Source organism: Lutzomyia longipalpis, chromosome 4, assembly GCF_024334085.1.
Source record: "Lutzomyia longipalpis isolate SR_M1_2022 chromosome 4, ASM2433408v1".
Lineage (NCBI taxonomy): Eukaryota > Metazoa > Arthropoda > Insecta > Diptera > Psychodidae > Lutzomyia > Lutzomyia longipalpis.
This window is the reverse complement of record NC_074710.1, coordinates 4,889,167-4,909,994: the sequence shown is the minus strand read 5'-3', so window position 1 is coordinate 4,909,994 and position 20,828 is coordinate 4,889,167. Positions and strand designations below refer to the sequence as shown.

At 34.4% G+C, this 20,828-nt stretch overlaps 2 protein-coding genes and 1 long non-coding RNA gene across 5 annotated transcripts in view; 2 read left to right on the top strand and 1 right to left on the bottom strand.

The window, feature by feature from the left end:
* Positions 1-20,828, bottom strand: part of LOC129795542 (histidine-rich glycoprotein-like) — a 446,033-nt gene that overhangs the window by 94,378 nt on the left and 330,827 nt on the right. The gene's annotated exons all lie outside the window — the stretch shown is intronic.
* LOC129795602 (neuropeptide CCHamide-2 receptor) overlaps positions 1,127-20,828 on the top strand; it is a 27,391-nt gene continuing 7,689 nt past the window's right edge. Inside the window, exons 1-3 of one of the 2 annotated variants that reach the window (XM_055837039.1) lie at positions 1,127-1,780; positions 5,647-6,141; positions 6,237-6,412. In XM_055837039.1, coding sequence (XP_055693014.1) covers positions 5,677-6,141; positions 6,237-6,412 — 641 coding nt within the window. In that variant the 5' untranslated portion in view covers positions 1,127-1,780; positions 5,647-5,676. Of the gene's footprint in view, positions 1,781-1,873; positions 1,908-5,646; positions 6,142-6,236; positions 6,413-20,828 lie in introns of those variants that run through there. The other variant, XM_055837038.1, reaches the window with a different exon arrangement.
* Positions 13,349-18,213, top strand: LOC129795771 (uncharacterized). Its single transcript, XR_008751146.1, has 2 exons — positions 13,349-13,941; positions 14,928-18,213. It is a non-coding gene; the product is annotated as an uncharacterized LOC129795771 (long non-coding RNA).

Here is a 20,828-nt window from a genome sequence, read left to right as displayed (position 1 = left end):
ATTCTGCGCAACTCATCCGACACATACTTTGTTGCGTGCGTATATCCCATGAAAGACTCTTTAAAGTTTTCCAAAAATCCATTTAAAATTCATTTTTTTAAGTTTTCTTTTTGTCGTCTATTTTTTCAGAAATTTTCTTTTTTTATTCAATATGAAAAGTCAATTTAAAGATTTTTCAAAGCTTTTTTTTTTTAAATAAAATTATTGAAATTTTATATCTTTAAGAGGGTGTTTCTCTGACTTAAACTATTCGAATTTTCGTAAATATTCAGATGATTGAACAAAGAAATTCAAATGTTGGTTTTTAGTCTTTATAAATGGTTAAGTTTTAGGAGTAGTAACCTAAAAAATATTTAATTCAAGCTTAAAAGGACAAGCTGAAATCAAGCCAAAAATAGTAAATTCAACAAGAAACGTGCTAAATTCAAGCTTAAAATTGACTAAATTCATTAAAAAGACAGACATGATGAACAAAAGCTTAAAAAATATTTAATTCAAGTGGAAAAGTAGACAGGGATAACTTTTTTCGATTTTTTTCGGTTTTTATTAACAGTGAAAATATTCAGACTGATGATTCACTAAAATAATCAAAATATTCGTCAGATAAACACCTCTTGCAAGGATGTCTTTCAGAATAAAGGCTTCTTACGTATTACGGATTTTGACATTTGTTTATAATAAAATAATGTGCTGAAAAAATGTTTAAAAATTATACCTACTCCTATCTGAAGCTTTATTGAAGTATTTAAAAAAAATGTCTTAAAAACATTGAAAATCATTTTTTTTATATATTTTTGTATAGAAAGTTGGACAATATTTTTTGTAATTTATCTTTGTATTGTATTCTCGAAGATTTTTTTATAATAAAAAAAATTGGAGCAAACAATGAAATTTAATTTAGTCAGACGTATAGCAAATATTAGATAAATCTAGACTAAAAAAATATCCTAAATCAATCCTTAAGCTGATGAATTTTCCTGAAATATAGTAGAAAATATCGTGGAGCATTGTGTTGAGGTAGATTTGAATGGATGGTGCCAATCTCAAAGAGCGAATGTTGCCTCCTCGGAGCTTCAGCACGCGATTTTTGTACCTTGCGGACGATTCGCAATCTCAACTTTGAGTCAGTCGTTGATGCGTCGATCATCCTGCAAGACACAAAAAAAGAGGAGTAAAGGACGAGAAGTCTCCACTTCGGGGTGATAATTTAATCAGTGAGCATATAGCTCTTTCATCATACGTCCCCTTATTAAGTAAAGTAGCAGTGACGATAAAAATTTTCATATATAAAATTTTCCATTTCGTCGCGGTAATCCCATGAGTATAAATTTTACTGTTTAGTGCTCAAATGTATAATATTTTGGAGGCGCCAGAGGTCTCCGTATGAATTTTTAACTGAAAAAAAAAAATTCTAACAATATTGTGGCATAAGACGAATTTTATGATGAAAATATGCAGATAATTTGTGTGGTTGTAATAAAAACGTGACTCTTGAGGTTCTCAAGGAGTTTAGCAAGAAGTGTGTAAACATTTCTTTGGTGGTCTATTGTATAAAAAAAAGTGAGTGATTATATATTGGAATAGAAGGACTTTGGAGAAGGAGAGAAATTATAATTGTAAAATATCGATTTTATTGGTAAATTGTTTGCTTTTGCGGTGGTGGCTGTAATATATTGGTAAAAATAGACATAATCATCGAGTTCTTTTTAATCGTGCTTCAAGAACTCACACATTTCCCAAAGATCCTTTTGGGACGTGGAGAAAAGTGTTTTACTTTCTTGTAAGTGAGAAAAGATAATGTCATATTGCTGTATAAACTTTTTGTACATCATCCCATTTTATATGTAGTGCCAACGAAATTTACAATCTCAATTTTAACTTGGCTATTGACGTCTCAATATGTGAAAGTGAGTGGAAAAAAGTGCTCTGTAGGATAATTTTAGAACATTGAGTTATCTTATTTCACAATATGCTTATTCTTTAACGTACACAGTGGTGGTCGTAGAATTTCACATCATAATTGTATTTTAAAGTTTTTAATCAGATAAGAGATTTAGAGGGTTTAATTAAAATCTTAAAATCAATAATTTGGTAATTTGGTGACTAAACGTTTTTTAGTCACTCGTTAAATGGATTTCTCTCTGCTGGTATTTTTGGTTATTGCTCCCTCAAGGGTATTAATGACACTAATTTAGTCTCATTAACTTTAATGATTCAATTACTGATACCTTCTAATTTAAATTTGACGGAGAAACAGATTTTTGATAGCAGAAGTATTTGGATAATTCTTACAGAAATCACCTTTCTTACAAAATTTTTGGATCTTTTTTCATTCAAATATTTAAAAAAAAATCTGTGATATAAAAATTATAATCCAGTTTTTATTGGGAAAATATTGTCCTAAAGAGAGGACTTTTTGTCAACAAATAAGCTCAAAACGCATGATTCTATTGGGGCCATTAGCTTCATTTAATCTCAACATTGAATACTAAACAAGAGAAAGCATAATAAGACCTTAGGGGTCGCAGTGTATGTACGGAAGACATCTGTCTGATGGACTAAAAATTTTTTCCGGTAAAAGTGCTACTTTCTCTCTTTTTTTCTAGGATACTATCTTGAAATTTTTACTCAAATCTTCAAGATTTTTCATAAGCAGACTAAATTTCCTTTTAGATATTCATGGTGAAATTGACACATACCCCATTCGTAATAAAAATGCCCTTGCATTGTAGAGTATCACGAAAGCCCCTTATTACTTATCGAGAAGAAGAATGTGAGCAGATCATGTTCCTACTATAACCCTAACATTCAAATATTCTCAAAACCATAAATTTTTAAAAATTTTTATGTATTGGAATGGTGATTGAGCTTAACTTTTTTCTAATAATTTTCAACGATCACCACTGTGTAACAACGAGGGAAATATGGGATGAGTAATAGAGAATTATTGGTGAAAAACATTCGGAAATCCAAACTGTGCTCATTACTAAAACATATAAATTTATTCACAGTCAAGTATATTGAATATTAAATATTCTAATCAAATTGATTTCTCACTGATGGTCAAGTGTCCGAATGTGATGAGGCGAAGTTTAGGGTGAATTTGATTTTGGATAGAGGAGTGATGTTAAAAGCGTGGTGTGAATTTTTAATTGAACCCTCTCTTCGTAACACTTGTTGCCGGCTTTACATGCATGAAAAGTTCCAATTTATTCATCATGTGTTTCACAGTTTATTATAAATTCTCTCCCCAAAATATCCTACTAGATAATGGAAGTTGAGAAAGTTAGTACTAAAGAACATATTAACAAAGTTTGAATATTATATAAAACCCGTTTGTCTTGCAAATTTTTTCTCAGAATCACCTCTTAATTATTTATTGAAAAATTAAGAAGAACTTTTTGAAACTTTTCCTCTTCTTGCTGTTTAATTTCTCTCGCTTTGAAAAATATATTAATAACTTTGTCATTGAAGTTTCTTTCTATATTTACTCCTCATCCATGACCTATAGACGGGCATTTATGTATATAAAATTAATCTATTGTGTTGCAACATTTGCTGCACGAGAAATTGTACGTAATTGTTATGCAAAATTTTATTGAAAATTCCATAGAAAATCCCTCTTGGATTTATCACTCGGTTCTTTGTAGCTCACTTTGTAGCAATTATTCGCGACTTTTCAATTTCCCGCTAAAATGTCCCCACAATTAGCGAAATTACAATATTATACACGACGCTGTCGTTGCCTTTTCCCAGCAGGATTTGTTTAATTTTTATTGAAGTCCACCGCGAATCATTTTCCCAATTAATTTCTCATTTCGCCATCCCTCTTTTGTAAACAACAATGTTTTCCATTGTGGGGACTCCGAATCGGGACAATAATATTAAATTGGGAATTCTAATTTAAGAAATATGTCTTTCTATCAATTATTCACTCCTTCGATTCTTCTTCTCTTAAATGATTTAATAGACTGATTTTAAAAAGCAAAAAGCCACCATCAAAGACGAAAGTTTAAAAAAAGGAAATATCACTCAATTTTCCTTTTATTTTACATTCATTTTAATCGCTATTTCTATCTTTGTTCACTATTGTAAACATTCTCATTTCCTTCATGCCACATTCATTTGCACCATTTCCAATGGTTTTTCAATGTAATCAACATAATGAAAATGTATGTGATATACATTCCTAGAAATTGTAGGAAAAATAATTTTATTTGTTTTCTAGAAAATAATTTAAAATCTGTGAAATTTTCCGAGAAATTCTCTATAAAAAAATAAATTTTAATCTAAAGGAAAATATATGTAATGAAATTATTGCTTAAATTATGCTTTATAAGGATAATTTACTTATATAGTAGATCCCACCAATCCCTGTTTGATGATATGTAAAATAAAATAAAATTATATTACAAACCACTGCAATTCAAATGAAAATGAACAATCGTCATCTCGTGCGTGTTTGGATGTTCTTAACGAACCTGTAATAAAATTATTTAATTAGTATACTTACAGAGGTAGCACAGGTTAGGTAAGGATCACATACATATATCTACATTACATAAATATATGAATTTTATTCGTTTTAATTAATTACAAATTTGAACGTATATTGACAGTCAAATTTAAGTAAATACACCCCCGCATTGAGTTTATATTATATTTGAGAAATTTAGAATAAAGTTCAAGGACATGCGGTATTTTTGGAAAATCTGCTATATTTATATTATAATAAATCTTCAATGTGAGTTATAAATTTATGCTTCTGTTCATTAGATTTTATCACAAGATGAGTGGAGAACATTGACATGCAAAACACGTTTGAGGAAGAAGGGGAAGAATTAATCATCTTGACATATGGATGGACACGCATGTTTGAAAACAAGTCTACTAAAACTGTACAATAAATTTCAAAGAAAAAGCTTCGTCTTCTATCACTAGAAAATTTTAGAATTTATGTTAAGAATATTGAACAGTGGAAAGGAAAGAAAAAGGGTTGTCCTCAGTAAGGAAAAATTCTGTTCATCTATTGATAGTTAGAGCGCGTCTCGGATTGAAAAGTTTTATTTATAGTTCAGCCATGTTTAAGAATGCTTTACATTTTCAGCTCAACTATCCTTTTCCATCTTTTAATGAGAATTTTAAGTAAAAGAATCAATCCCTTCTTTCACATATCCACGTGAGTGATGCCAGTGTGAATGTCATTTTATATTATGAGAAGATACATTATACAGAATTCATTTCCCATATTAAATCACATTCATTATTTTAATAATAACATCTTAATGCATCTGCCATGAGATTGTAATGGAAAATATTCAATTTACTGTCGTCAGATGATGGGAAAATTGAATTAGGTGTATCACGATAGTGCAAGGAATGCAAACTAAATGTTGATAATAATGGAAATGATATCTGCCATAGCATGGAAGATGGATAGAATGGCTTTTTGCAGTTTGTTAATTTACTTTAATTGTTATCTCATCTTTTTCCTTTGATCCAACATACTTTAGTAGTATGGATGGAAATGAATAATTTCCAAGATTTCTCCCTTAAATCCCTTATTTCCTAATTCTTAAATCCTAATTCATTCCCTTAATTCATTCTTCTTAAAAATATTTTTTAAATAAATTTTCTCATTTGTAGGCCAACTGTTTCTACGATAGAGATAGAGAGATGGATGAAAATTTCTCTGAAGACTTCTACCTAAACCTCCCAAATGAAAGCCTCAGCAACATGGACCAAATGTCTACGACGGACCAGCCAAATAGCACAGATGACTACACCCCCTATTCCGATAGACCCGAAACATACATTGTTCCTGTTGTATTTTCAATAATTTTCGTTGTTGGCGTCCTCGGCAATGGTACCTTGGTTGTGGTCTTCATACGTCACAGAGCAATGCGAAACATTCCCAATACCTACATATTTTCACTTGCCCTTGCGGATCTTCTTGTAATCCTCATCTGTGTTCCACTCACCTCAATAATCTATACAATTGAATCATGGCCATGGGGTGAGACACTTTGCCGTATATCGGAATTTGCCAAAGACATCTCCATTGGGGTATCTGTCTTCACCCTCACTGCACTCTCGGGTGAGAGGTACTGTGCCATCGTCAATCCACTGCGAAAGCTTCAGGTACGTGATAATCCTTTTCCAATCACCACACAAACTCAATTTATGTTTGTTACTAATTTAATTTCATTTCCCCCCAACCATCTTCAACATTACAGACGAAACCTCTCACCGTGTTTACGGCGGTCATGATTTGGATTATTGCCATTGTCTTTTCCCTTCCGGTTGTCATTAGGTCAACAGTTGTGGAGAGACCCTTGCCGAGGAATAAAACAATTCTCATTTGTGATCCCTTTGGTTCAGATGAGGATGGCTTTAGACAAACATACAAAAAGTAAGTCAAACTGAATAATATAAATTGTGTTGGGAGTTTTCGTGCGGAAACACTTTCTTCTTGTGCAAGGAAAACCCTTGAAAGCTACATAGTAGTTGAACAATTTATTATCCATGCAATACGTTTAATTTTTCTTTTTAAGAAAAATTTTTAAATTCTTTTTAAATTAAAAAAAAAAATATTGATATTTCATAGAAAAATTATTATTGAATCGATCTCTTTGTGATCATTCTAGGCATGATATGGTATAATATTATTACGCGAGAACTTGTCCTGCTATTGCAGTAATTAAAGGAGTTTATTCATCTGTCTATGAAAAATTCATCATTATCAAAAGAATTTTCACCAATTTTGTAGAAAATAAAGAAAATGTAAGATATCGCTAAAGAAACTATATTTCAACAAAAATTGTAAAAAATACGTCGTCATTTTGATTTTTTCTTTTTAATCCTTGGAGGATCAATGATTCTAACCTCAAAACTTTGACTGTAAGTTTATCTCACATAGAAAATGTTTTTCCAAGTTTAATTTTGACGAACTTGAAGTTATTAATCTAATCTCTATAATTAAAATTCCCTAAACACAGATGTAAAATTTATTAGCGAAATATTATTAGTTTGTCCAACTTTTATTCGGATTTCTAACCTAACATATTTACATTAAATTCAATGGGGATAAATGGTACAGAAAAACAAAATTGGATTGAATTTAATGTAAATATCTTAGGTTAGAAATCCGAATAAATATTGGACAGATCAATAAATAGATTTTATTTCTCAGAAAATTAAAAAAAAAACATCGAATTGGCCACGGTGGCCAGTAAAATCCTCCAAGGATTAAATGTTTCCTTGGCTATTTATTATACTTTTCTTTAATTCTTTACCAAGTAAAATGTATCAAAATTCTTTTGCGAATGAGGATTATTTTCATATGTCGATGAATAAACTCCTTTAAGCTTCACGCCAACAACCCTCAAAAGCTTCCCTCAACGAGTCGAAATCTAATATAGGTCAAACAGTTTTTTTCTACGCCTCTTCCCCCGTAATCACCTATTTTCTTTGAAAGAATTTATTAATTTAAATTGCCTGAAGAAAAGAATACAAACAATTTCAGATTCACTGACCTTTTGCTATAGGGAAGAAGAAGAAAAAAAACAAGTATCTCGTTAAATATAATACATATCTTCTTTCCATGTTTCTTGTGTGGTTGATTGATTCTACAATCACACCATGACCATCAAGTAAGGCAATCAAAGTCTGTGAGGAGAACATAAATCATTGAAAGGAAGGAGAGCACCACACGAAAGGGAAAGTCGTCTAATAAATTCTTATTCATAAATTTGTCAATCAATTTCATCTCAAATAATTTTCCTCTTTATGCAAAAAAAGGGATAAATTTATTGCTATTTTATTGAGATAAGGGATTTATTAGGCTCAATTAATGGACCAATAAGTCGTATAATTTTTGATTTCCGAATACGGTGTTTATATTCCAAATGGCCCATAATAAAATATCGATTTTCATTTTATGTTTTACAAGGGCTAATAAAAGTTCTTTTCAAAGGATTTTCAAAGAATTCAGTGCCTGATGTTTCAAAGAAACTTCAAAATTAACCGGAAAATTTTTAGAATAGGATTTCCAGCATAAATGGGTGAGATGAACATTAACTTTTTCGGTAAATCTTTGCAGTATCTTAAGAAGAGAAAATAACGAAAATATACGAAATCTCGGTGGAAAAGTTAATTTTCCACAGTGGTGGTTAGAACATCTCAAAGATTGCTACTCTAGGGGAGTGGATTTAAAGCAGTCACGCGTCTTGCAATTGATTAAATATGTAGGTGTATATAGCGTGGGTGCTTAAAAATGCGTAATGTGATAAAAGTTAAAATTGGTTAAACCGGAAAAGTAATTAAACTTTAATCTAATTTTCCTTAAAACTTTTTAAATGAAATTGTTCTCATAAAAAAGTTCACAGATAAATACGTTTTCTCACCTGCTCAGATAGTTTTTGAAATATATATTATGTTTGTATATTATAACCCTTTAAGGTTTTTTGGGTCATACGCTGACCCAAACGTGAAACATTTTATTTTTTCAATTATTTATGAATGTAATTGTTTTTCCATGTTACAAATGCATCAAATTCATTCATAAGGGGTCAAAGAAGACGTTCTCAGTGAGAAAAGTCCTCTAAAAAAATTCATAGAATAAAAATCGCGATAAAAGAGCGCATGTTTCAATGTTTTTATGTTTCACGTTGGACGTTCAACCAACAAATCCCGCGCTGTCAGGCAAGTGTCTAACACCAAAACAAAGACCTCCTCATATTATAAGCCTTTTTCTGTAGAAATTCTTTTCTCTGTGCCCTTGTGGCACATATTTCAGGCATACTGAGGCCCTCTAGACCAAGTTGCGCTATTGACTTAAGTCTTTTGGGCTAAGGAAGGTACTTTGCCTGTATCACTCCTTCGGGGGTGTATGAACATTTGGAGGTTGTGTACGAAAGATTAGCGAAAAGTAGTCAATTAGTCACAACATGAACCCAAATGGCGAGATCCTGCCCGACCCAGGGGAAGGTAGCTCCAAGGTGCCCCTAGCTAACAGTAAGGATGCACAGGAGACTACCGATACCCCGATGGATGAAGACACGACTGCAACCGCAGTTTCGGCTACAGGCGCTGATATTTACAAACACTTCGTGAAGGCCCGCACGAAAAGGAAGCGGAGTCCTGCGGCGTCGTCTAGTGGTAGAAATAAGATCCAGGATCAGAATAAGCCGGTGACAACAAAAAATCGTTTCTCTCCTCTCTCTGATGATCGTGATAAGGGAAAGGCAGACAATGCTGCCAAGACTACGGAAGCTTCAGAGAAACCGACACCCATGTATATCCGTGGCAGTGACAACATTCGGAATGTCCCTTTGTCTATGGGCAGGCTGGGCATTAAGAACTATGACGTTAAGATCCTGAAAAGAGGTCTTGAAGCAAAGCTACAGCTACAAACTGTAGATGACTACAGAAAGGTGCAAAATTCTTTCGAGAAGGACAAAATTACATTTTTTACGTACCAGCTGAAGAGCGAGAGATCCCTCAGAGTGGTGATCAAGGGTCTATTTCCGGAAATGGAGTGTGATGAGATTAAGAAGGAGCTGCTAGCGCTGGGATTCCGGCCTAGACATGTCTCAGTAGTTAAAAACTTTCGTGGCGAAAAAACAGGAATATTTCTACTTGAACTTGAGCCAGGTAATGAGAAATCCGCTAATGGTTCCCACCACCCGATCTATGATCTCAAGCGGTTCATGCACCTTGTGGTTGCGGTGGAGGAGCCACGAAAGGCAAAGGCGCCTGTCCGGTGCTACAACTGCCAAGAATATGGCCATACGAAGAATAAATGCAGCCTTACTACAATCTGTGCCACGTGTGCGGGGTCACACAAGACCGATGAATGTACCATAAACAGAGAGGATCAATCTGCCCGAAAGTGCAACAATTGTGGGGGCAACCATGCAGCCAGCTGGAGAGGATGTGGCGTCTATAAGGGGTTCTTGGAAAAAATGAACCCCAAGCAACGCAGAGAATTCAGAGTGGCAAGAAATAATCAAGTTCAAAATACCCGGAATGCAGATGAAAACAATGAACATCTTACCTATGCGGATGTGACTGCAAACCGCCCAGGCGGCAGTGATCCTCGTCGTCGTGATGAAGTTATGCAATTGATCCTTATGATGCAGTCCAATATAAACGCGATGCAGATCAACATGAGCGAAATGCTACGGAAACAGAACACTATGGAGGAGAGCATAAAATCCCTTACGGGAGCGTTGAATGAATTGCTCAGTCGTAAATGATGATGAAGCTCGCTATTTGGAATGCCAATGGACTCTCTCAGCATAAGCTGGAGGTCGAGAAGTTCCTGTTTGACCACGATGTTGATGTTATGCTCATTTCTGAGTCACACTTTACGTCCAAAAATTTCTTCTGCATTAGAGGTTATGTTACATACGACACAAAGCACCCGGACGGCAAAGCCCATGGGGGCACAGCAATTATTGTTCGAAGGAGTCTACAACATTATGAGCTGCCCAAATATTGCTTAAGAAATCTTCAGGCAACTAGTATAGCACTGCAAAGTCACAATGGTACATTCACAATCTCTGCCATTTATTGTCCCCCGAGATTTGTTCTGGATGAGTCAGAATATGATGCATTCTTCGGGTCGCTTGGCGATAAATTCCTCATCGGGGGTGACTTCAATGCGAAACACACCTTCTGGGGCTCACGGTTGATCAATCCAAAGGGCAAAAAACTCCTGAAAGCCATAAACAAAAACAACTTAGATGTATTATCAACTGGAGAACCCACATATTGGCCCACTGACCTCCGCAAGACACCTGACCTCATCGATTTTGCAATTGTGAAAAATGTAAACACCAATTTGGCCTCTATCAAAACGTGCTTTGAACTGTCGTCCGACCACTCGCCGTTAATTGTCACGCTCGGGGAGAAACCTAGCAACGTTACAATTCAAAATTTCAAATTAACGAATAGCAGAACAAATTGGACGTTATACAGAGAATTTTTGGAGGAAAAATGTAATGAGAATGTTGCTTTGAGGTGCGGTGCTGATGTTGAGAGGGCCGTAGATGACTTTACATGTGTATTGAGGGAAGCTGCTCAGTTTGCCACCCCCAAATGTTCTGTGAACTCTAAAAAGTCCCACTTCATATCATCCACTGAAATCAAGGAGCTGATTGCGGAGAAGCGAAGAGCCAGAGCGGCATTTCAAAGGACGAGATCCCCGGAAGCTAAGAGAATGTGGAATAGTTTGTCAAAGAGGCTGAAGGATCTAATGAAGGTTGAAAGAGGTGAGAATCTGCAGAAATTCCTGGGTGGGTTGTCCCCGAAAGCAAGTGATGGTTATTCTCTATGGAGAGTACTGAAAGGTGTCAAAAAGCCCAAGATCCCGGAGCCACCGGTAAGGAAGAGCAACATGTCCGTGTGGGCCCGAAGTGACTCTGAAAAGGCCAAATTATTCGCCGATCACCTTGCTGAAGTGTTCACGCCGTATCCTGCTGCAGATGGTGGACATCCCGACCCTTTGCCTGCCCCGGTGCCATTGTCGGTCATGGAACCATGGTCGAATATTAGAGTCTCCCAGGTGAGATCTGTTATTAGGAAGGAAATCAATCCCAAGAAGACCCCGGGGCATGATCAGATAGATGGGTACATGTTGAAAAAGATGCCCGACAACTGTGTGAGGATGTTTACCTTCATATGCAATGCAATTATGAATTTGGGATACTTTCCGTCATCATGGAAATTGTCTACGATTGTCATGATCCCTAAACCTGGTAAGGATAGCACAATTGTTTCTTCATACCGACCGATCAGCATCCTGTCGACGCTTTCCAAGCTCTGTGAGAAGCTCCTGTTGAAGAAGATGAGAATTGTTCTCGATCGTCACGGCATCATACCGGCACATCAATTTGGATGCAGGGCGGGGCACTCCACGGTGGAGCAGGTGCACAGAGTGGTGGCGGAAGTTCAGCGAGCCCTGGAGGGGGGCAATTTCTGCAGTGCTGTTTTCTTGGATGTCGCACAGGCGTTCGACAAAGTTTGTCATGAAGGCCTGCTCATAAAGATCCAACAGTGGCTTCCTCAGCACTTCCATGCTTTCCTGCAGTCTTATCTGTCTGATAGGAAGTTTCGAGTTAGGCATCGCGCGGAGATCTCTGGACTCCGTGGTATTGGCTCTGGAGTGCCCCAGGGCAGCGTTCTTGGGCCTGTTTTATACCAAATATTTACTGCGGATCTCCCAAGATCGGATCAGGTGACCGTAGCTACGTTTGTGGACGACACAGCACTTTTGTCTACCCATTGTAACCCGAATACAGCGAGCCGTGAACTGCAGGACTACCTTGATGAGCTCCAGGAGTGGTTGAAGGTGTGGCGGATTAAGGTGAACGAGACTAAATCCGCACATATTACGTTCACTCTGAAAAAGCGAGAATGCCCGTCTGTGCGACTGAATGATGTTGTGATTCCAAGGGAGACTCACGTGAGGTATTTGGGGTTGCACCTCGACAAAAAATTAAACTGGAAGCACCATATAAAAAGCAAAATGACCCAGTTGAAGCTTCAGTACGGCAAGTTCTACTGGCTTTTGGGGCGGAAGTCTAAGCTGCCAATTTATTCAAAAGTGCTGCTGTACAAATCAGTGATAAGGCCCATATGGACTTATGGGGTGCAGCTTTGGGGTACTACAAGTAACTCGAATCTTGGTGTGCTGCAGAGCTTCCAGTCCAAAGTGTTGAGAAATTTGGTGGATGCCCCGTGGTATGTGAGAAGCGATGTGATTCATAGGGATCTTGGCATCAATCCAGTCCGGCAGGAGATTGAAGAGTGCAGTACGTCACCACCCCAGTGACCTAGCAAGGATTTTATTTAATAGACCTACGTACAGGCGCATCAGGAGGGCGGATCCGGTTGAGTTGTCGCATCGTTGGACGGACGAACCACAGTGTTGAGTGTGCGTGTCATGTTATGTGGGAGGATCGGGTAGTGACTCTTCTTTCCCAAAAATCTGTGTTGTAGTGATCGTGATTATTATGCGTTGTAATTTACTTATTGTCTATTGAATGTAAAAGTGGACAGATTGTAAATAAAGGCTGTAAGGCAGTATAAAAAAAAAAAAAAAAAAAAAAAAAAAAAAAAAAAAAAAAAAAAAAAAAATTCAATTGGATATTAGAATCATAATTAATATAACAAATTCGATAATGTCTGCATTTAATAATTGGTCTAACAATATAAGTCTAGTCTAAGAAATAACATCTAAGAGTGGTAGCGAAATACTTATCTACTATGTACTACTAAAATGTTTTATAAAATAAGAAGTTGATGAAAAATCTTCATTTCCAAGACACACCTCAGACATATACATGGAGATTCGACAAAGTAGAGAAAAAATGGCAATACATATCGTGAAACCATACATAAAGTTACAAGAAGTTGCCGAGGCTATAATAGTGTTGGTTTTCAGTGTTTTCACCGTCAGCGATCGGCTACGATCGTGACCTGTATAGTACTACTTGGGCTAATGATCTCTTCCGTGGCACCGCGGTAAGGCAGTCAACGAGATTGAGTCGACGAAAGAGGCCTTATTGTCCGGTATAAGTTACAATATATGGGAGAAATTCCAAAATCCTGACCCAACTGTTGCGTTCAGAGTGTGAAAGTGACCAAATAATTTTACGATAGGTATACGTGTAACGAAATTTGTGCAACAGGACAGTGAATTAATCATAATAGTACGAACCTTTTCTGAGACATTCAGTTTCGTATGTGGATGTGGATGTGTGTGTATTTGACATAGCGTGGGAAGTGCATTTGCCATTTTCATTTCATAAAAAATAAACTTAAAAAAAATGATTGAATAAACAGGATAAACATTAGTATATTGGATCTATCGATATAATAATGGTGCATCTAATGAACCACAAGCACAAGAAATAATCTAATCTATATGAAAAGGTAAGCAAAACTGTATTTTTCCATTTATAAAATCAAAAATAGTATAAAGTATTGTAATTTGTGAAAAAAAAAAGATGGGATATTTCTGTCACTCTTGCAAATTTTATAATGACAATATCTCATGTTACATGATGAAATATCCGATTTTCCACAGTTTATAATTGTCATATGACATATTCAAATAAGTTTAGTGGCTTTAGTGGAAATCCCACTATTAGATTTTCTTTTATATGATTAATAGGACATTTTTGATATCCCTTAAAAGTAGGTACTGAACTTTTAAGAATTGTTCATTTTCGCTTTTTTATCGCTTAAAATTAGTTTATACGTTTTTAACAATCGTTGATACTTCCTAAACACGATAGCCACGATAGTGCAGTCTATTTTCGATATCTCAAATAGAGTTTCCTAGGAAGATATAATTTTATCCGGATAAGTAGAATGGGGTAATTTGGTCACTAAAATTATTTTGACACTATTTTTCGCGTGTTCATAAATGTTATGTCTTTAAATGGATATGTTTATAGTTATGCTTCAAAAAATATTTTTGTGTGAGGGTCCGTAAGATTTTTTTTATCGAAGCGAATAGGTAGTTGATAGAAGTTGGTATCACACGTGCGTCTTCTTAACAGTGTCGTTATTTAATTTATCAGGTATGTTAGATTGTAACTGTATATGTATTATTAGTAGGTATTATTGATTTGGTATAGTAATTAAATATTTTTGACAGTGATGGCTATTAGAATCTATAGAGTTATATGATTTATTAATTAATTTAGAGATATAATTTTTATTTAATTTCGTTGTTAGGAATACGAAAAAATAAAAATATGTAGTCTTATGACAGGAGATATTACCAGTCCATGATGTAGGTGATGTAGCCACATAGGTTCAAAATTATATATTCCTCAGTAATCCTTTGGGTTGTATGATAAAACTTTGTTGCTTTTAATAAATGGTGTATAAGTGATGTCTTCTCTTATTAGTGCACATCTTCACTAGGTGTTCGATAATGAAGTAAAACGACATGCACGTGGGTGCTGCGTCATCCCAAGCGAATATGGTGTTGGCTGGAGTGTGGTCAGGAAGCGCATCATCCGCGATAATGCTGGGTGGGCCGAAATTATCGACAGATCTTCAGATAACTGTTGCACACCAATCGCAGCGCAACTCCATGGGATATGGAGCTTCCAAGGGTCTCCTCAATGGACCCGGACAAAATAATTGCTTCCTCAACTGTGCCGTGCAGGTAATATTTACTTATTATTTCTATATAGTTGCACTTCATCGCATATTAAAACAGAATGGACCTTTAAAATATTAAATCAATATTATATTTAGTATACAAAGAAAGACAAGAGATTTAATTTTTTTTGGACAAAGTTGTGACATAAAGATCATAATATACTCTCGCGCAATAGCAATACCATATATAATAATTGTTCTATAGGATATACTTTACATGGCTCTAAAAATTTTATCATATACATATTTAGACACATATTGATTTTACTTTTGAAACCAAAATTCAGTAAAACAATCTTGCTGTTGTTTCACATTGCTCTATACACGATGAATGATAACTTATTTTTGCACATGGGAAGAAATGCAGGTTCCAAAGTAATAATGTGTATGAGTGAGGAAGATAACATAATTTAAAACATCGATTCTCTTATTACGTTATACTCTCATTTAATAGTCCAACTCTTTACATAGTGTTATACAGAGTTGTGTCTTTTAGAGAAATCTTTAATTCAATAGGGAATTTGAAGAGATACCCAACTACAGGCAAGTGTATTAACGCTACCGCATGAAGTAGTAATTGTAAAAATTTTCTCAACGCAATAAGGTGGAGAAATATAAGAAAAGATTAATTACTCGTCATGGGAAGTGGACTCTCTTTGTGCTATATAATGGATTCATCATCCACTTCCAGACTTCCCCTCTCCTTCAACATTGGATCTAAAAAAAAAAACGTGGGATTTTAATGTTATAAATTCGAGAATAAATAGAAATCATACTGAATTATCCATATCAATTCTAGAAGTACATAGCAGAATAGTATTTTTTATGAAATATTACCTCGACATGGTTCTTAAGAAATTGTCGACATTACCTAATTATTCATGCAATTGCTTCCCTCCAATTTACCTCGCCCTGCTGGACAAGGACTATTTGCACTTTACATTAAATAAATTAAATGATATACTAAAGGGTGAGGTGGGATGGAGTATATGTAGTAATTATAATTCTTATTATATTATTAAACTATTTCAGCCTCGATGAGACTTTGTGAGAGATCGTAATAGTAATAGCAAACTGCAAAGAGTAACTAATCCTCATGCATTTATGAACTGTGGTATTGTACCTATGTATTACGAAAAGTTATGGTCATCGCAGATTTCTATACCCTAACTCTGGCCGACATTTTTTAACTTTTTAATTAGAACACTTCCTCTATCTAATGATAGAGGCATTACGATTTTTTTGAAAAAAAAAAATATTTTTATGAAACCCTAGAACATTATTCGCTTTCGTACTTGTGATCGATTTTTTTGAGCTTGTAACATTCATTCTGAGACGGTAAATCTGGAATATCGAGCGGGAAAAATAAATTTTTTGCACAGGTTTTATTATTTTTTTGAACTGATTCCGCATGGCAGAAAATTGTTGAAAATCATGAGGGACAGAAACATAAATTCTATGCAAATAACGTATAAAACTGACCAGAAAGCTTGAGTAAGAATCCGATCGTTATTTCACCTTTCTTAACAACGATAAGGATATTATGCATTCTGCTAAATAATTATATATGCCTTAGTATCAACATCTATTTGTGACATGGAAGCTCAAACTAACAACGAGAGCAATAATAATTAGTAATTAATGCTTCCCTTATTCAATTCATAGTGATTGCGTAATGACCAAGAAGGAGGTAAGAGGAAGTTATTTCTTTTTCGCTCACAGCATCACACATAATTATGAATTTCCTTCATCATTTCTCCCATTACATTCCATCACTAGTGCGAAGGGACATTAATAGAACACGCATAACTTTCAATCGGTATCACCCATGGGAAGTGGCTATAATCTCTCAATCACACACCATACTTTGTTGAAAGTAAAACTGTTAAAAAACCTTATAAAATAAACTTTTTCAAACATTAAAAAATTTTATTATAATGCTTAATGATACACATTGACCTTTTGGAATAAGTATCTAAAGGATTGAAAAAAAAGAAACAACTCTATAAAGTGTATTTTCAATTTATGTTTTTGAAATTCTAAAAATTTTTTTTATAAAATATCATTCGTGTTAGTGTTGCAATCAATTCATATACAATACCTACCATCTACATATCAGATCTACCATTTAAAATTTTTACACTTTTTTTCTATTCTAAATTTTAAGAGTTATGTATCATGAGTACCCAATTCAGTTATTTGCGCCACTCCCATATTTATTGAAGTTTTTTTTAGAACTTTTTAATAAAATGCGTTAACTTTTTTGTTTTCTACTTGAAAAATGTATAAAAAGTAAGAATAGAATTTTGACTGATTTTCTATTGGGCTAAAGCAGTAAAAGTCGCACGTGGCCCTTTTCAAAAACTCAAGTTTAATCATTGTCATTATAAATTATCAGTGAACTGTTGTTTATTTATCCTCTATGGGGAAAGAAAGAGAGCTGTAAAATGGAAGAAGAACCGGTTTTACGTTAGAATCGTGTTGCGTCAACCTCGCATACTGGAGGTTAAAGTAAGGGAACAAAAGCGCGCGCATTCTCTGAGATCGCGCCATTTGTTGGAATCAAAATAAAACCAAGATGCTGTACAAAGCTCTCAGAGTAATACAATGCATACATAGTATTTCTCCACTAATGCTATTCAACGTGATAGCATGAAATCAGACTGTGTGCGAGAACTTTTTACTTTTACATATAGAAGCATAAAACTTCATATCGTGTTTTAACACTACATAAACATAAGTATTTACTCTTTCCATATTATGTAAAGTTTCAAAACCTATTGACTACTTTACATAGAAACTCGATTAGGTACCTGGAAGATTTCGAATTAAAATTCCATACTATTTTAAGCATTTATCATCCAACATTTTAAGCATATTATAGAATTTTCATATGATTAACAACCTTTCTCTGCGACGAAAGAAGTGTTTAAAGGGATATCACACCGAGATGTGGTTGGACTATAATATGAAGCACTTAAAATAAAAATTGGTTATTAGTATAGAGAGAAAAATAGCGGTAGGAGTAAAGATACCTAGAACATATAACTTCTAAAGAATGCAATAAGTAAAACAATAGCCATAATAATAATTTTGCATTATCAATAAAAAAAATTTTAAAGTTGGCTTTAATATGAGGGAGTATGCACTGTAGGGGAGGGCGGGGCTAATAAAGTCACTTAAGGGTTTAGAAAAAGCTCAAAATATCATATCTCAAACACATAAAGCGAAATATATAGCTCATTTCTTTAGGAAATTTACTGCCCTACAACTCTTTCTCAGATCATTTTGTTCTATCTATCTAGGAAATATGATATTTTAGGCTTTTTCTAAACCCTTAAGTGACTTTATTAGCCCCGCTCTCCCCTACATATGAATGTATAAAAAAAAGTCAGCGCTGATAAATTTCACTTCATCTTAACATATATAAATGTATGTAGGTAAATGAACAAAAAACAACTGAAAGAAACACAGCTAAAATATAAATCCGTCTACAGCAATGTGAGACCAATATGTTCCTTATAAGCCTTTAAACACGTACACATATGCCAGGAGATTAAAATAATAATTATTTGTTTTATTTCTTCTCAATTTGGATGTGGACTAAGCTTGTGGTGTTGTTAGGCTACATAAGAGTAGAGGAACAGCAAAATATTGGTAAAACGTGTCTTTCGCTTTTTATTCTTATTCGTTCGAATGAGTTCTTCGAGTTTGTAAGCACGAAGAGAAAACCGGTTTTTCACATTACCTGTTTACTATAAACCCAACTCCGAAGGAGGTGTTTTTTTTTTTTGTAAATATAAGCTTATAGTATGAATGCACGTACGAACATACACATTTATGTTAGTTCTCTTGTTTTTTTTTTAATACTCACTACTATTATATTATACGACAGTACTCAAAAAAAATCAGAGACACAATGCCAAATTTTTTGATTTCTGTAACTGAAAGAACAACACAATCCTGATCACCGCACACAGCTTTAAAGTTTTTTTTGTAAAATTTTGATTTAAAATCATGATCAAATTGTGATCTCAAATGAAATGTTTCAAAAAGTTCTAAATAAAATACACAGAACGTACGAAAAAATGGCGCAAAACAAGTTAAATTCTAATTGAAAAGCTCCACACTTAATTTTTAGAGAGTCGGATTTTTTTTAAGTAAGTGTCTGTATACCTACATTGATTTTTTTTAATAAACTCATATTCATTTAGGCTCATACAAATTTTGAACTCGATATGAGGATGATTTTAGCTGTGTTTCTTTCAGACACAGCTTTTTAGTTTTGTCTGAATTACAGAGGCATGCGCTGTTTCAAAGAATCACAACAACAACCATCAACAATATTAATAGCTTTTAAATCTTCTCTCCTTAATGGATTTTGGTATATCTCTGATATGTCTAAAACATTTGTTTGTAGTAGGAAGAATATTTATCTCTGAAATGTTTCTTTTTAAAACCAGCAATTTTTTATCTGAAAAAAGCTCATTTCTCATGCTTATAGTGTTTTCGATAAGATTTAAGCGCAATTTTCAGCGTATTTTCCTCAGTATTTTAATACTCAACCAGCATTTTTCTGTAGTGCTAAGAGAAGTGATATTGTCGGATATGTACACAATTGTAAAAGACCCGATAGTATATACACCTCTCCTAATGAGATCTTGGTAAGGCACGCCAGATGAGAATTTAATTGTATAAAGGCCACATTGGCTTTCTTCGTCTTCGTAAACATTTCTTGCACACACATTGGTCTTAAGCAAGTAGCATACTGGCAAAAAAGCGATATACGCAAAACATACCTATCATACTCTGAACATACATGGTGTGCAGTTCGTTGTACATATTTTTCTTTGATCATCAAACATACATATCGTCAACCATATCCCCCTTTTTCATATCTGCAATGCAGTGTAAATGTTTTTAAAATATGAGATTTGCTGGTACAGCCGACGATATCTTAGCGCTTTGAAAAGATTAAAAACCTCCTCAGGTACGGTTTCTGAAATACCTAAGAAGTCTCAACACTAAAAAACCACTTGTGGATGTGGATGGAGAGTATGGTGCGAGAAGAAAAACGATGATTCTGCGATCGCGTGCTTCGTAGGATTTCGGTGATCAAAATGGCCGTGGTGTTAAGCTTCTTATGCTTGTCTTTTACCTTTTCTTACCTCAAACGTCCGATCCCACATTACGTAGCAAACAGCTCCATGGTTTGGACACATTTTGTTCTGTGAACAACTTTTTGGGCGTATAAATAGTGAAAAAAAAGTTGATTTTTAAAAAAAATTTTAATCAAACTTTTAATTAGTGTAATAAATGTAAGAAAAACCAGTAAAGTGATTTTTCGCAAAGGATTTTCATAATACACAAAGGGGCTTAGTCAAATGTTTAATAACTCTTCTTGTATAGAGCTTTGTTCAAATCTCAAGTGAGAGAGACCTTTTAAATGTGGCGCGGTGGTGATGATTCATGATACCTACAAAATGTACAAATAAACTGAAATGAGATTTATATACATATTAAAGGAGGGAAGATCTTTTTGATTTTGAAAAGTGATTGTTCTGGAGGCAAGACTGAATGGAAAAGAAAATCAAGAAATTCTTCGCTTGAACAACTAATTTTATTCGCTGATACCACTGCTT